The sequence below is a fragment of the Silurus aristotelis genome (assembly GCF_946808225.1).
Source record: "Silurus aristotelis genome assembly, chromosome: 10".
Taxonomy (NCBI): Eukaryota; Metazoa; Chordata; class Actinopteri; order Siluriformes; family Siluridae; genus Silurus; species Silurus aristotelis.
In genome coordinates this window covers 9718040-9733565 of record NC_139583.1, presented here as the reverse complement: position 1 = coordinate 9733565, position 15526 = coordinate 9718040, and the positions used below count along the sequence as shown (strand labels likewise).

The window sequence follows — 15526 nt, the reverse complement described above, 5'->3', positions numbered from 1 at the left end:
CCTGTTGATCAGTGGGTTGTCTTACACAACACTGCAGACTGTGCTGGCATAGTGTTCACGTGTACAAAATAATACTTTTTAGCCAATCTGACAATGAGTAGGGGCATAAAACACGTAAGTAAGTTGGTAGCATAACTATTTGTTTTAAATTAGTGGTATGAAAATAGTAAAATTACAGGTAATCCCCAAGTTACGCTGCTTAGACTTATGTTTTTTTTTTAATCTTGCAACGATGATAGCGATACGACAAAATTGTAAAAATATTTGAAGTTTCGCATTGCAAGCAAACGAAGCGGAGTATATGCGGTACGATACGTTGGGATGCTGCCGGGATGTATGGTGGTCGAGAGTTCAGTTGTCTTGCGGTTAGAGCTCGTATTTTCTTTGACCGTTTTTGGTGTTTTAAAGCCCAATTTTAGCTCGTCTCTCTCCTACAGTATTTATCGGCGTCATGGAACATTGAAACAGAGCGCACTGATTAGTCTCATCAGCTACACATTTGCTTCTTACTGCTCCTTTCATCTGGCTCCGCCCTCCACTCGCGCCTGCTGTCACAAAGTTACGGCACCGTAAATTCCTCTGTTTTGTTCAATTATATATATCACTCAATACTGATCAGCATTCTTTAAGATTCCTGGATGGATAGTTCATGTCTCGGCAATATTTTCGAGTTACGATGAGGTCATTGAAACGCATCATCATCGTGAGTCGGAACTACCTGCATTTTAAAATGGAAGCAGTAAAAGTGCAACATGAATGATACAGTGGTGCAGCTTCCTAATGTACACGATGTAGAGGTATTTTTAATTATTAATGTCATGTCATGCATGTCTTGTTGATTAAATGCACAATGTAAAATTATTATGGGAAAGTGTTATGGTTTAGTTAAAGTTATGTGATGCATGACCAAGTATGTCCCTGTAACAGCGGGGGATCTGCTACTACTAATATTCCTACTACTAAATGCTATATAACTATAGGTGAAATTGTTTCTCACCGGATGGACAGTCTCTTTGCCCACTGGTTGCCCTCTGGGTGACGTGGGAGTGTGTGTATGCCTTCTCTCTGGTGGAGGACACTGTGAGATCGGCGTGCTGGCAGAAGGGTAGATACTGGTCATCTGGAGGTCAGTGTCCTCTTCCAGGTCCTCCTCTTCCTCACTCCAGTTCCTGAGCTCGACCTGGTACTCCTTTTGCAGGAGCTGGGGGAGGGGGTCTTCCTCGATAGAGATAATCCTCTGTAGAGGAGAATGCGAACCCTCTACTTGATCCTCCTGCCTTAGTGCCAGATTGTGCCCTTTTATACCGACTGCACTCTTCCTCTTAGAATGTGGCAGTATGTCTTCTTCATCATCGCTAAATCGTACAAGAAGTTACAAATTACTTTTTCATGTTTTTAGACAAATGTTGGATTACATATGTTTTTGCAACTGAAATGTACTTCAATAAAAAACAAAAACAAAAAACCACATACCTCTTGAATGATTGTTTTCTTTCTGTGTGTCCAGATATCTGTACCTTTGATGCTTTTACAGATGTGGTCTTTGGTTTCTAGAGGACCAAACATAATTCTATAATCTTCCTGCTTTTTTTGTACATCAAAACAATGTCTATAACACCCATTGACTTACTTGATGGCACTTGATGTCCTGCTCATCTCGTAAATGTTTGTTCATTTCCCTAAAAGGAAATATATTTAAATACAGCTACTTCAGTTTATTTTGCAAAAAGGAAATATTTAAATACAGCAATTTTATTTTTATTAGATGTTCAGCATGACACAGGATTTGTAGTAGTATTCTTGCCTTAGTAAATCTAGTTGCTTAAGCAGACTTGCTCTTTCTCTTTGCAAACCCTCTGTAACTCTATACATCTCTCTGAAAATCAGAAAACAGCATTAAGCGACTGGAAACCAAAAAAAAAAAGGAAAAAAAGAAAAAGGAAAAGCCACACACATGCTCATGTAATGGTGGGCAACTTTCTGCTGTAAGTACATCCAGTGAAATTCACATGACTGTGAGCAAAAGTACACAGTTAGAAAAGATGTGCACAGGGTGTATAGTGTCACTGAGTTCTCACAGCTCTCGCTCTTCCTGTAGATTAGAGGCTTGTTCCTGTAGCAGACCCAGTTGCTCCTGTGCCAAACTCAACTCCTGAGTTGTGAGCTCCAGCTCGTGAGAGAGCTCCTCATTATACTGCTTCAGCTTCACATTCTCTACTGCAGTCTCCCTCTGCTCGCTGTGTAGATCACGACACTGCTGCTCTAACTGACACACACACACACACACACACACACACACACACACACACACACACACACACACACACACACACACACACACACACACACACACACACACACACACACACACACAAACGCACACACAAACGCACACACAAACGCACACAAGCTCATTAAGTCAATGCAGGTTAGGCTTACAAATTATTGGCATCTTTTAAATACCCGATACAATTTTAATTAATATTTTGTATCCTGTAGAAAATAATAGCAGTCTCTTCCTGAAACTATTACGGGGAGCTTTTTCCACTTCTTAATGCATTACATATTGAGCGCCTTTATATTCTATTCATGTGAACTTTTCTCTTCAGTAACACAGCTTTTTAGTACCGGTATATGTTTCCACAAACAGAGCCTGAGATGGTCAATTAAAAACACTCGTTTTTTTTGCTTTAACCATTTCTGCATTGATTTGGAAGAATGTTTGGTTTACTGTTTTCTCGAACGCATACTAAAATATACGGTCACAATTTAACAACTAGCCAAAAAATAAATCAGCTATCAGGTGTTTCCTTGTACGTAGTTTTTGTGCTACAAGTTAAATAGATGTTAACAGTTTTTTTTTTTTTTTATCAAAAAATTCATATAAAATATTGTGGCATGCAGTTTTGAGATCAAATACATTTTATTTTTAAAACTCACAAATGTGAATAATTTTTTCTTAAATAGAAAACAGCGAAGGGTGAGGAGAACATACATATGGAAGCTTGTTTCTGCCACATAAAAAAAAAAAAAAAAAAAAAAAAAAAAGTTTGCCTAATTCCAAGATTGTTTGTTTTTTTTTGCCAATCAGCCAGCGTCACCCCCTCTGTAATGCCAGAATACTTTACACATTACAAATAAAATAGGCTACAATCAATAGAACTGCATGGCATCAAACTACTCTGTCTAACGATCAGCCTTCGAGAACAAGATGAAGCAGAGGAGGCCTCGTTTATACACCAACAGCTTCAAACTTCAGGCTGACAACATGGTTATCGGTGGATGCACCAGAAATGTTGGATGTTGACGAGAAATAAAGTTGGAATTGGGCAAAACGAAAATTTTTATGTGTCGAAAACAGGATTCCATATGATTCAGGCCAAAGAAAATGACAGAAGGTTTCCAAAGTATGGGATCATTTAAAACTAAAGGATAAAGAAAACAGCGTACAGTGCGTTTACTTTTATTTTAGAGTTATTTGATTATTTGTGTCTGCATTTTGATCTAATATGCATAGGTTTAGTTTTCACAGATATTCTTATATGCAATTTCAGCAGTAAAATGTACATTTCTATTGTAAACTAATTACCCGTAGAGGCGATAGGCGGAGGAGGAGGAGGGAAAACTCGTTTTTTACTATCACTCCTGTACACTACAAATCCCTAAACTTTAAATTTTATACTTTTTCTTCTTCTCACAATCTTTTCTGGCTTCACTTCGCCATCTAGCAGCGGAGTTTCCAGCTCGTTCCTCAATTTTTTGCTCGCATTACAAAGCAAAAAAACGGCAGAGTGACCGCTTGTACCTCGGAAAACTCGTACATTAATGCACTCGTAGGTCAAGGTACCACTGTAATGTACTTTTCTTATCTAAAGTCTATGTATTTAGATAAGTTATTTGTAATGAGGTGAAACATCTCACTGTAAACACCTTAACAAAACACTTCATGCACTTATCACTTGACTATAGAGACAGTATTTTGAGTGCTGTCACAATAGAGATGCCAGCACTGAAAGATCATGTGCAAAGACATGTGTGTTCGATAAGAAAGGGGGTAGGATGGGGCCGAGCAATGCACAATGCCAAAAATAGAGCTTGAAAAACTGTCTCACTACATGAACTATCTCAGAAGCAGAGATGTACTGCACCATGATTAAACAGCATTCATGGTTTATGCTCTGAAAAACAAAACATTGGACCTCCACTGTTGTTTTGATTACTTGAACAATTAATTAATAGGCCATTTAAAGAGAAAGGGCTAGAGCTGTAGACACGTGCTGTCTTTTATTTACGGTGCTAAGGAGAGTGAGCTATTTGTCTGTTCCCAGTATTACGTGAGCACTGTTAGGCTTTTGTAGCAATAGATTTCCTTCACTAAGATACACCTGTTTCGAATAAACATGGATCTCTTTATTCATTACAGAAGACTGAACCACACACTGTACATTATATCCACACACACACACACACACACACACACACACACACACACACACACACACATTAAACATATATGAATTCAAATCAATAGTCACTCACCCTTTTCTGTTTGTTTGAAAGCAGTTCAAGTTCCCTCTCTTTGCTGGAAAGCTGGCACTCAAGATCTTGACTGCGCGTTAAAAACCTTTCGGAATCCTACAGGACAATTTACATGAAAGTACGTGATATGGTGTGGTGTTTGAGGAAAAGAATTATAAATATAAATCCTGTAGGAATATTGATAAATAGCATGTTTAAAATGCATAAAAGCTTACATTGTTGGCATTCACTAAACTCAAACAAAGCACTACAATAGAACATTACCTGTAAAAGAATCCTGTCCTTCTCATTTTTGATCTGCTGCTCCATCTCCTCATAAAGACGCTGGATTTCATCATCATGGGAAGCTGCTTTCCTGTACAGGACATATCAGCTTTCAGAGCTCTTGAAATTAATTGATAATTATTCATATAAAAAATTATTTGGAATTGGGTTTTGTGGACTCAAAGCAAAGCTGTTATTGTCTCTGTGGGTTAGCAGCCAGAGACAACAAGTACTGCAAGTAATGCATGCTGTTAGGTAGCACATAGAACAACTGGTAGAGGATTAGAAACTTGGGACACAAAAGTATATTTAGACTATGAACTTGTTGAGCACCAGTTGGGTTTTTTTTTGCAATTTTTATACAAAAAGCTGATACCGGGTATCATGCCATTTATGGTAGAGATCATAAAGGAACGCCCCAGCCACAAACTAATTTGGCAATATTATGACCATTATTTAATTAATAACTGACCTTTTCAAAGCAGTTTCCATTTCGCTCTTTTCCTGGTTAGCTTCTTTAATTTGATAAGTGACCCTTGCAAGAAACTGCTCAAAATTAGACAGGAGACGGGGCTCATCTTTGCGTAGCTGTGCCCACAGACTGCGCACTACTCCTGGACTGAGACATAAGAGAAGCAATAATAATAAATAAATATATATATATATATATATATATATATATATGCATGTAGTCTATATTCCCAAACATCAGAGCACCTTTTATTTCTAAACAGTAAGACATTATATCGATAGCTTACATACAGTACAAGCTTCTAGTTTGTATAGCCTGCTTGGTATCTAAATACAGCCTAAGGAGAAGATTGAGTATAAGAACGCAATTGCAGCAGTGAAAACAAAATGTCAAATACAACACAAGAATTGTACTGTATCTTTTCAATTATGGCAAGTTGGAATGCAAAAATTTTTTTGTATTAAATCTATAAAAACCTGCTGTCAGTTCAACAGCAATACAACCCCCCCCCCCCCCCCCAAAAAAAAAAAAAGATTCTATAAAAAAAAAAAAAAAAAAGTGAATATTTATATTTATCTATATTTATATGGATGGAAATGTTGAAAAAGAACACTAATTATAACCACATATGGTTAAGGGTTATAACTGGATAGTGAGTACATTTCAGTGTGGCACAACTTCGACGCACTGGTGAAATGAACAACAACAGGGAATGAAACTATATTTAATATGTTCAATTCATATCATTATTCATTCAGTGTGAACTACAAGCTATTAAAGACTAAATGCTATAGTGGTAGTGTTTTGTTTTCACAATTTTTCCACTTCTGTAAATGCTTATTTCGCTCTTATCTCCGTAACAGCCATGCAGTATTCAGTAAAGCTGAAAGGGAAATGCTGCTAGTCTGCATATAGTTCAGTGAGTGTGTTTGCAAACAGGTTACACCCACTCCTCAAAGACATTTCTGGCTCCAAGGTTCTCCAATAGGATGCAGAAATGTTTCTCCTCATCGTCCTCGCTCACACTGAGTTTATTCTCCCACTCACTCTGGTAGAGCATATCAGGAGAAATCGGTTCTGATACATGCATTGGAGTAGACTGTGGAGCTGCTGCTGATGCTGAAGGGCCAAATATGAACTCACCTGCACAAGAAACAAGCAGAGTATTATGTTTTTAGCAATTGTATAGTCTTTCTCCTACTAAAACATACCACAACAGAAAATACTGGACAAGGTAACATGCTTAAAAGTTGTACATGGGTTTACTGCTGCAGGAGCACAAAAGAGCCTGATTAGAATTGCTCCTGATAGCAACAATGACAAAGTGCAACAGTTACATTAAAACATAAATACCTTAAATACAATAAATAATAATACAGTAAAGACCTACTAAAGCCAGAGGAGAACTCCTCTGGGGTAAGGTATCCATTTCCATCAGCGTCCAGCGTATCAAATACATTCTCCAGCTCCTCAGAACTCAGAGGCAACTCTTCAAGCAGCCTCTGAAACACAGTATGGGATAAATGTACGATGCATCAGCAAATTTAGTAATTATATTTACATTTACAGCATGTAGTAGACGCCATTATTCGGAGAGACGTACAAAAGTGCTTTGAGTTTCTATCAATGAATAAATTAACACTGGTTCCCTAGATTACAAACTTAATATATGTACCATCAGCCTACAACTCAGAGGAATAAAAAACAAAGATGAAGCAAACCAGGAAAAGTGCTAGTTTAAGTGTTTTAGGAAGATTTTTAAAAGATATTTACTACGTTTCCATAGTATTAGCTTATTTTTAGGGACTTATATATCAGATGCTCCACAAAATCTAGGGCTAACAAAAAAATTGCTTTCTATCACAATAAATGTAAATACTGAGATTTCTTTACTACGCAAATTTTACTACGTTTTTACTATTTACAAAGTAAAAAGGAGGCCCTAGTGTCCCCTGGTGGGGTCTAGTAGTTAGGATGCGGCGCTCTCACCGCTGTGGCCCGGGTTCGATCCCCGGTCAGGGAACCAACCCGAGCCACTCTTAGTGCCGGTCCCAAGCCCGGATAAATGGGGAGGGTTGCATTAGGAAGGACATCCAGCGTAAAAACCTGTGCCAAATCAAACGTGCGAATGATCCGCTGTGGCGACCTCTAATGGGAGAAGCCCAAATAAAGTTTTAAAGGAGTCCCTAGTGTCAGTGATTCGAAAGGTTTCAGCCCTAAAAAAAAAAAAAAGGACAAAAGCCTTCGCTATTTCTTAGTAACATGGAAAGCTACATTTAAAATTACATTCCCTGGTAAGGAAATTATTGTTTCCAATTTGCTTTGTGGACAATCAAAAAAAAAAATAAAAGGATTTATATAATGATAAAAATTTACATTGTGTTGTTCTTAAATAAACAGAAAAATATACAGTATACCCCAGAAATACTGTACAAGTAAACCATGCCAAGCAAACTTCACAACAACTTCAGATTATACCAAGTTGTCTCACACCAGTTACATTCATTGCATATAAAAACCATACATGCTGGCGATACTTATTTTCTATAGTAAAGTTTGTGTGACTTTCGACTAGAAATATCTTCAGCCTTGAGAAATTAGTTTTAGTAATGTGAATTTTCAACATCTTGACACCAAAAACAGTTCAAATAACAGCTAATTATGCTACTATGGCGTTTAATATGCGAAAAAATTTCCGTCACATAGGAAATTACATTTAATTAAAATTTATTTATGGCCTTTTTCAAGTGGCTATTTCTGCCTCTCGTGCTTATATTTCTAATTAGTGCCTGAATGACCTCTATAATTACAGTGTTCACATCTCGATACTCAATCCCACAGATACAGTGCAAACAGCCCTGCTCCTATAAGCAAATAACACACCCTGTATTGGGATTAGGCAAACATTTACAAACGTAGGCAACTGATTAACTCTCACATAAAAATTAATAAGGTTCTGTGAGCAGCATCTGAACAAATAGTGTTCATCGGGGCTTAGGCGTGACTTGTGTGTAAAGCAGGCTATTCTGCAGTGTGGCTTTAAAACGCAAGTTGATAACACTTCGGTTTCTGGTGTGAAGAAGTAAGCACAATGTGCCAGGCAGAACTTTATTTTGCATTACTGCAACTCTGTAAGAATTACAAAAGGGGAAAACCTAGCCTGGCCATATTGTCTTTTTTTAAATAACAATGCAATGAATTAAACTGTTTGGGTTATGTTTTCTGGTGACCTGATTTTTTTTTTAAATGTATGAACATGTGAAAATAGATACAATAAAAACAGTATATTCTTATCCAATAGAGCTAGTAATTATTTATTTATGCTGAGTCACTTGATTACGCCTGTTCAGTGAAAATGCTAATGTTTTTCTATTGGTTTCGACACACAAGACAAAGGAAATAGAAATATTCAGGTATTTGTGGACTTGAGCATCTGAGTGGGTTTAGAATATTCAGAGAACCTGAATGAAGATGTGGAGTTGATAGACATAAATGCATCTCCATAAACGCTGGATCAAAGGTAGTATGGCTTCAGAGCGTGAGCCCCTGAGTGTGTCATCAAAGAGAATGGCCACAATAGATGGGAATGGATAAGCCTGGTCAATCTGCACAATAATACAACCGAAGGGGTGGTCTCTCAAAGCTCTGTCCTCTACCTTTTCTCTACACATGGCTGTCTGAACTGTTTCATAGACTCTGAATTAGCAGTGGGAAAATGTAAACTACATCACCACAGATTTCAATAAACAATGTTCGCTGATCTGTAAGTCCTGCATTCTTATTCAAATCACTTTGGATTAAACCAGGTGTATCATCATTACAGTTTTCTGTTTTATTGGAATGCACTCACAACATCCTGTAAGGGTGAGCAACAACTACCCACCAGCTGCACCAGTTAAAGAATTAGGGTGTAAAGTCAGAAAACGTAAATTGGGAGCAGTTGGATTAAAACTAGCATGTTTGCATCAATGGGATTTAAACTGTCAAAACACTTGGAGTCTAAAGAGATGGTATTTTTGTAAAAATAAATAAATAAATAAATAAATAAAAAATAATAATAAATTAAAAAATTGAAATAAAAAATAAAGCAAAGAAATATAGTAAAACTTTTTTCACAATTTTCCAAAAAACAAACAAACAAAAATAAACTATGGATTTGGTGGCATTTTGTGTTTTTATAATGTATTGGGGGGGGGGGGGGATCATAATCGTACATTGTTCTATCTCTGTTACAAATTGGGTGTATCACGTGGCAATGTCTGGTGATCACAGGCCACAGAAATAAATTAAGAATAATATTGCTCACAAAATGCATTTAAAGACAGTAAAGTTTTTTATTCTTTTCATGTCAAATGCTGCACCTCTTGGGGATGGGTGTAAGGGGAATTTATGACTTAAAGCCACACTGAAACCATGTCACTGTTTTGCTGGCAGCTAGATAGCTGACCAGTTGATAGATGTATTGTACAAATTGCCTCATAAAGTCTCGAAAAAACGTTTTGCCATTTTTTTAAGCGTTTTTAAAAGGAAAAAAAAAGTGGCAAGTTTTCTATCAAAATTGCATGTGTATTAAAATTGTGCTTACACTGTCTGTCTTTTGCATTAAAATTGCATTGTGGTATATAATATACAGTTTTTACTGTTACTATTGCAATTAGTCAGCTAGAAGTTTACTCAGAAGCATGGTGGAGTCTTACCTGCATATCCCGCCGAGTAACAAAACCCTTGTCCTCGATGTCACAAATCTGAAAGAATTCCTGACTCTTCTCCAGCACAGTGCTACAGTCACTCTGCTCCAGAGGACATCCAGACTCGTTGAACCGGCTTTTGTCTTTTCTTCGGAGCCTGGATCCCCGACTCACCTTCGAGTCACAGGTGCCAGTGAAGGCTGCCATTGTAGTGTCCTTGTGTGTAACTAGTGTGTGTGTGCGTGTGTGTCAGAGCTCTCCAGTCCTTACATGGGTCAGCTCTAGAGGGGAGAATTAAAAGAACACAGAGCTTGAAGTTTCGACATCACATCACCTAGCCGTTTTGAAATGGTTGCTGCTCGCCATCTCTTAGCAACCGCCTCTTTAATTAGTCAATGAAGCTGCATAGATGTGCGGAGGTAGCGAGCCAGAACAAAACAGAGAGAACACTTTTAAAGCATAAACACTTTAAGAGGTTAAATCATGGCCTAAGTTGCATGAGATATACAGCAGCATAGTCAACTAGTCAGTAGTATAATTAGTAATAGAACATGCTCGATATTATTAATGTTAGAGTTTTAAAAAAACAAGCATCCTGAATAAAAATATTTTTAAAGCAGTCTGGGGCAATGATCTGTCTCGACGCCTAATTGGCATAACTGGCAGTATAAAAGAGTGGAGGTTACATAATGTCTGTTTTTATTTCACTGACCAAATATCTATAAAGAATATACAATTGAAAAAAATTCTACAAATTAAGTCTTATCAAAGTAGACAAAAGTAATAATCGATATTTATAATATTTATAGTATAATTGACCTTTAGATTTTTTGAAAACATAGCTGGAAACTTGTTTGCAATTCTGTAACAATTTCTATTAACATACAGCATTTACCTGCTAAAAGGAGTTTTTTTTCCTCCACTTTTACTTGCTTATTATAAATTAAAAAAGGAAATATATAGAATTAAATATAGAAATTTTATTTAAAGTATCCTATATGGCCAAAGGTTTAGGGACACCTGGCCATCACTTCAATATGTGTTGTTTTAATAACCTCCACTCTTCTGGGAAAGCGTCACATTAGGTTCTGGAGTGTGGCTGGAGAGTCAGGCACTGGTGAGGAGGGGAGGAAGTGTTCAGTGGGGTTGAATTCAGTGCACTCAATTTAACTTTAGCGAATCACGTCTTCATAGAGCTCGCTTTGTTCACGGTCACGCTAAAACCTGATTTGGAACTCTTAGTTCCGGTGAAAGGAAATAGTAAATATACTGCATAATAATGTTTAAGCTAAACATCCTTTACAACATAAGCTTATAAATTTGTGGTTAAAGTTTAGGAAAGAACCACATATTGGTGTGGTGGTCAGGTGCCTACAAGCCTTTGGCATAGCGTGTTTTAAATAGACAAATATTGATCAGGAACACGGTTCTATTAATGATGGTTAGTTAATGACTGCTGCCTGAGTCACTTTAACGGTACATAGAATAATAATCCGAAAAGTATCAACCAATCACACAACACACTTTTAGTTTTATAAATAAAATCATAATTCATCTTTATTCGTTGGATGTTTGACTAAGTGCAATAGTGTTGCATCAGAACGCGTTTTTAAATTCAATACTCCATTACATGTATTACTCCCTTGTTGACACTAAAAACTATTTATTTTAAATGTAAAAACATTTATATATTTAAGAGGTGACGGCCTACAATTAGAAAGTTAAAGGTTAACAGTGCAGAATATTCTGTGTAAAGTAATCAAAACCGCAAACAAATCTTTGGAATGCAACATAAAAGAAGTTACAAACATTAAGTGAAACTTGAGAAGTTTTATTTGACTGCACCCAAAAGCATTAGGTTTAGACGCTTATCACTCAAACCGGAAAGTGATAAACTCCTGGCAAACTCTTTCTCTGGTTTCTACTTTTTCTACACAGAGTCGGTATGAGTATGAGCTTAGCAGTATCAGTGTGCCAGTGTTCTTCTCACTCGACTTATTCCATTGCAATATCCATGCAACAAAAAGGCCTTAACACTATACAATACACATTTAGTATTTACGTTCTGTCAAACACAACCTCGTGTCCATGGCATTTGCTTTTATGTAGATCATTCATTCACTACAAGGTCAGTAGTAACACAGTTGTGTAGCAGATAATAAAACAGAACCACCTTGAACATCTTACAGCTGGAACCACCCTGCTAAGCCTGATGTATGAGAAAACTTCCTTGGTTACACAGGCTGTTCTCAGGTTGCCATAGTGCTCACAACTCCATTTAATGTAACTAGAATTTCTACTTTCCATTAAATTTGAATTTTTATCTCTTTTTTTTTACCTTCAAAAAAAATATAGATCACGTCAACAGTTGAGCTGGATCTTCATCTTCAAGAAGAGGGCTGAAGTCCGCAGAAACCAAATATGGCGAATAGGATGGGTGCAGAAGGGAGATTATTATGTGAGAAACTCACGTGTGCACAGATCCCGATGTACACAGGACGATATCTTTTGGCACACTGACTTATGAAGGTCAGTGCTCCCTGTGACTGTGCGTGCAGCCTTGTGCTGCCATCTGTTGGCATGTTACAAAACTAGTCTTGAAACTTTTTGATACCACCTTCATTGACAACATACAATTTCTATAAAGATGAAATGTAATTTCTGCCAACAAACACAACTAGCTGATATGTTAGAGGTTCTGCTTTACGGATGCAAACCATTCTAGTATTCACCTACGCTTTCCCTGGTCAACGCTTCAAGGCTGGCTGGATCTTAAAAAAAGCCAGGCACAAGACACCTCAGAAGCATGTGTCTGACAGTGATAAAAACTGGAGAACCCTGAGGAAATCCTAAACTAAATACAGGATAAAGGCAATAAGCCTGGAGCTGCAAGGTGGCAATGTTACACCACAACCCGACAAAGAATAATAAGAACACAAACATGAAAGGATTATAAAATAAAAACTTATTGTAGTTGTGTGTAGCTTCTTTACATAAAAGTTGATGTAAGAGCTGTATGATCCTGTCCACCAAAAAAACACCAATATTATCCATATTTTCTGGTTTACTAAAATAAAAGTCAGACATACGCAAATATAAAACTGATAGGAGACAAAAAGTCAACAAGTTTGATAAACATTTTGTTTTGTAAACGTCCTTGTTCACTGGATGGGTGTGGTGCTTAGATCACGAGCATGCGTTACATTAACTGGAATAAATTCATTTATTTGTCTCTTCCTAACATTTTGTATTCATTCCTTCTAAAAGTCTTTGCTTGACTCTCTGTACAAGACCCATATATATATGTGTGTGTGTGTGTGTGTGTGTGTGTGTGTGTGTGTGTGTGTGTGTGTGTGTGTGTGTGTGTGTGTGTGTGTGTGTGTGTGAGCGATGGCATTTGGGGGCATTTTTTGCGCAAAAGTAAAGTGTTTATTATTTTGATAAGATCTATATCTTATTTCAAGTGTGTAGCTTCTTAAAGCAAAAGTTTATCCAGTGTATGAGCCATGAATCCTGTCGACCGAACGAGCATCAGAGTTTTTTAAAAACTAACTTTATATTTTAGATCAAGTAAAAACACTGGGTTTAGATATAGCCTGTTTAAAAAAAGATACAGATTCATGTAGCTTTATTTGACTAAACATTATCACTAGGCTGAAATCAGGTGGCCTTTAATACAACTTTAAAACAAATTGCTTATTTGTTCACTTTTCTACATTAGGTTTCTGCTGTAATAAAGAAGTCAGTCGTATGCAAATATAAAACTGATTAGAAGGAAAAAAAAATTCAAACGTCTGATAAATGTTTTGTTTATAGAGCCTATAGCAAAGTGCTGTTTTGTTTACATCCTGGAAGGGTCTTGAGTTTAAATCGTTCACATGAGTTAAATTAATTAAATAAAAAAAAATTTCTATTCATTTATTCCTCACCTTTGGGGTACATTCCGTCTAGAAGTCTTAGCTTGGTTGGTTTGTACACTATATGGACAAAAGTATTGAGACACCTGAACTTTCCTGCTACATGTGGTTCTTCTCCAAACTGTTACACAAAGTTGGAGTCACACAAATGTACAGGACGTCTCTGGATGCGTTATACTGAAATTGTGCGTTCATTTGAACTTAGAAACCCTAAACCTGTTCCAGCATGGCGATGTCCCTGCGCACAAAGCGATCTCCATGAAGATGTGGTTTACAGGGGTTGGAGAGGAAGATCTTGAGTGGTCTGCTATAGAGCTCTGATCTCAACCCTACTGAATACCTTTGGGATGAATTGGAATGCAGACTGCACTCCAGGCCTCCTCACCTCACTTACATCAATATGTGACTTTACTAACATGTCCATAATCACAATCCAAAATCTAGTGGAACATCTTCTCAGAAGAGTGGAGAAAATTATAAGAGCAAATTGGGACAAAATGTGGAATGCGATGCTCAAAAAGTACATACCATAGTTGTGACCGGGTGTCCTCAAACTTTTGGAAAAATAGTGCACCTACAGGACTAGTGTGTGTGTGTGTGTGTGTGTGTGTGTGTGTGTGTGTTTGTGTAAGACACACTGACACACTGCAAACACAAGCAACACCCACTTATCAGCATATGACTTAAAACGTAAGCTATTTTTATATCTATATTCCAGTTGTACTCCTGGTTGAACAGCAAACAAAGACACTATTATCTTTCCTACAGTCTTCCGGAAAACCTTTTGTTTCTATTCTGTGTATCACGTCGTTTTCATTCGCAACAGTCAAAATGCGCTGAACCACTTTTGAGGCAAACGCCCACAAACACAAACAGGTGACGAAAAAGAAAACGTGTAGTAAGAAAGTTAGAAATAATAAGTAAAAAAAAACAAACAAAAAAACAGTACGTACAAATGTATAGAGTAAAGAGTCAAAGTCTACAGAAGAAAATACGTCATTTCTCACACTTCTTCATTCCTCCTTTTCTTTAGTAGATTCCATCACAAACACTGCCACTGGCTGAATTCCAAATCACCTCCTATTGGACGCAAGGTGCTCTACATAAGGTGTAACAGTTGCGCTTTCTCCCTAAGGGTAGTGCACGTATCTAAGGCGTACACGGGTGATTTGGGACACAGCCGAAGCCCTGCGGCTGTTTGGCGACTTAAAACACAGTTGTACACTTCCTGTTGAGCCGAAACAAGCTAGAAAAACTTTAAATGAAATTTCCTCGTTTTATTAATATGTATTAAAGCAGTAAAAATGTATATATACATTTAATATATAACCTACCTTGTGTTAAGTCCGGGGTTTCAGCTCATCTCCGTGAGAAAAAGTTCCACCTGTCCAGTGAACTCATTGACAAACAACTACAACATTTCTGGAAATTGTTATAGAACAAAGTAATGATAGATAATCACCCAAGAAGCGGATAATTCCTCCGTTTTATTTGTATTTTCACCTTGTTTGACCTTGTTGCACTTTGCTCGCTCTCTGAACGCAGCTGCTGCAGCCCGCCGCGGGAAGGAGGGAGGGGCTCACGGCGCGCGTGCATCGCTCGTTTCTATGGCAACTCAGGAGCGAAACGCACGAGCAAGTGGGGGA

At 37.4% G+C, this 15526-nt stretch overlaps 1 protein-coding gene and 1 long non-coding RNA gene across 6 annotated transcripts in view; one reads left to right on the top strand and one right to left on the bottom strand.

Annotated features, from left to right (window-relative positions):
* cracr2aa (calcium release activated channel regulator 2Aa) overlaps nucleotides 1-15526 on the bottom strand; it is a 24173-nt gene extending 8647 nt beyond the window's left edge. Inside the window, exons 1-13 of one of the 5 annotated variants that reach the window (XM_083551917.1) lie at nucleotides 15384-15526; nucleotides 15215-15302; nucleotides 9973-10244; nucleotides 6666-6777; nucleotides 6226-6418; nucleotides 5276-5422; nucleotides 4804-4894; nucleotides 4540-4635; nucleotides 2079-2266; nucleotides 1805-1876; nucleotides 1631-1679; nucleotides 1474-1550; nucleotides 998-1355 (exon numbers count right to left, since the gene is read on the bottom strand). In XM_083551917.1, the coding sequence (XP_083408043.1) occupies nucleotides 998-1355; nucleotides 1474-1550; nucleotides 1631-1679; nucleotides 1805-1876; nucleotides 2079-2266; nucleotides 4540-4635; nucleotides 4804-4894; nucleotides 5276-5422; nucleotides 6226-6418; nucleotides 6666-6777; nucleotides 9973-10170 (1581 nt within the window). In that variant the 5' untranslated portion in view covers nucleotides 10171-10244; nucleotides 15215-15302; nucleotides 15384-15526. Of the gene's footprint in view, nucleotides 1-997; nucleotides 1356-1473; nucleotides 1551-1630; nucleotides 1680-1804; nucleotides 1877-2078; nucleotides 2267-4539; nucleotides 4636-4803; nucleotides 4895-5275; nucleotides 5423-6225; nucleotides 6419-6665; nucleotides 6778-9972; nucleotides 10245-14408; nucleotides 14511-14887; nucleotides 15108-15214 lie in introns of those variants that run through there. The other 4 variants (XM_083551918.1, XM_083551916.1, XM_083551920.1 and 1 more) reach the window with 4 other exon arrangements.
* On the top strand, nucleotides 11704-13024 carry LOC310731924. Its single transcript, XR_014535319.1, has 2 exons — nucleotides 11704-11821; nucleotides 11902-13024. It is a non-coding gene; the product is annotated as an uncharacterized lncRNA (long non-coding RNA).